Source organism: Eimeria mitis, genomic scaffold (genome assembly GCF_000499745.2).
Source record: "Eimeria mitis Houghton genomic scaffold, Emh_scaff214, whole genome shotgun sequence".
NCBI lineage: Eukaryota > Apicomplexa > Conoidasida > Eucoccidiorida > Eimeriidae > Eimeria > Eimeria mitis.
The window spans coordinates 4,332-4,973 of NW_013570463.1; the positions used below are offsets into that span (position 1 = coordinate 4,332).

Consider the following 642-nt stretch of genomic DNA (forward strand, 5'->3'; position numbering starts at 1 on the left):
AGCAGCAGCAGGTGTGAGCTGGTATAACTTGTACGGAGCGAAGGATGAGCTGGAGAGGAAGTTTGCTTTGGGCCTCTTTGAGAAAGAACTCACTCTTACTGTTGCAGACAAAGGAGTCAGCTGCTGCTGCTGCTGCTGCTGCTGCTGCTGCTGCGATTGCTGCTGCTGATGGTGCTGCTGCTGCTGCTGAGATTGTTGCTGCTGAGATTGCTGCTGCTGAGATTGCTGCTGCTGTTATTGCTGCTGCTGATGGTACTGCTGCTGATGGGGCTGCTGGGGGTGGTGCTGGTGGTAGTGGTGGTTGCTGGCGTGGTGGTGGTGGTGTTGCTGCTGCTGCTGCTAGTGCTGCTGCTGATTATTATTATTATTATGCTGTTGCTTCTGTTGCTGCTGCTGCTGCATGTGTAGTTGCTGCTGCTGCTGTTGGTGAGGTTGTTGGTGCGGCTGCTTCTGTTGCTGCTGCTTCCGGTCGTAGTATTGCTGCTGCTGCTGTTGCTGTTGCTGCTGCTCCTCATTCCCCTGCCCCTACTGCAGCAGCAGCAGCAGCAGCTGCTGCTGCTGCTGCTGCTATCTGCATCATCCCCAGCCAGCACCTCCAACAGCAACAGCAGCAGCAACAGCAGCAGCAGCAGCAGCAGCAGC

The 642-nt window shown here is 55.9% G+C and overlaps 1 protein-coding gene across 1 annotated transcript in view; it reads left to right on the forward strand.

The window, feature by feature from the left end:
- Positions 1 to 44: 44 nt before the first annotated feature.
- Positions 45 to 642, forward strand: part of EMH_0003710 (uncharacterized protein) — a gene marked incomplete at both ends in the record, with an annotated part of 1,999 nt that continues 1,401 nt past the window's right edge. Inside the window, one exon of the mRNA XM_013496495.1 lies at positions 45 to 640. Coding sequence (XP_013351949.1) covers positions 45 to 640 — 596 coding nt within the window. The remainder of the gene's footprint in view (positions 641 to 642) is intronic.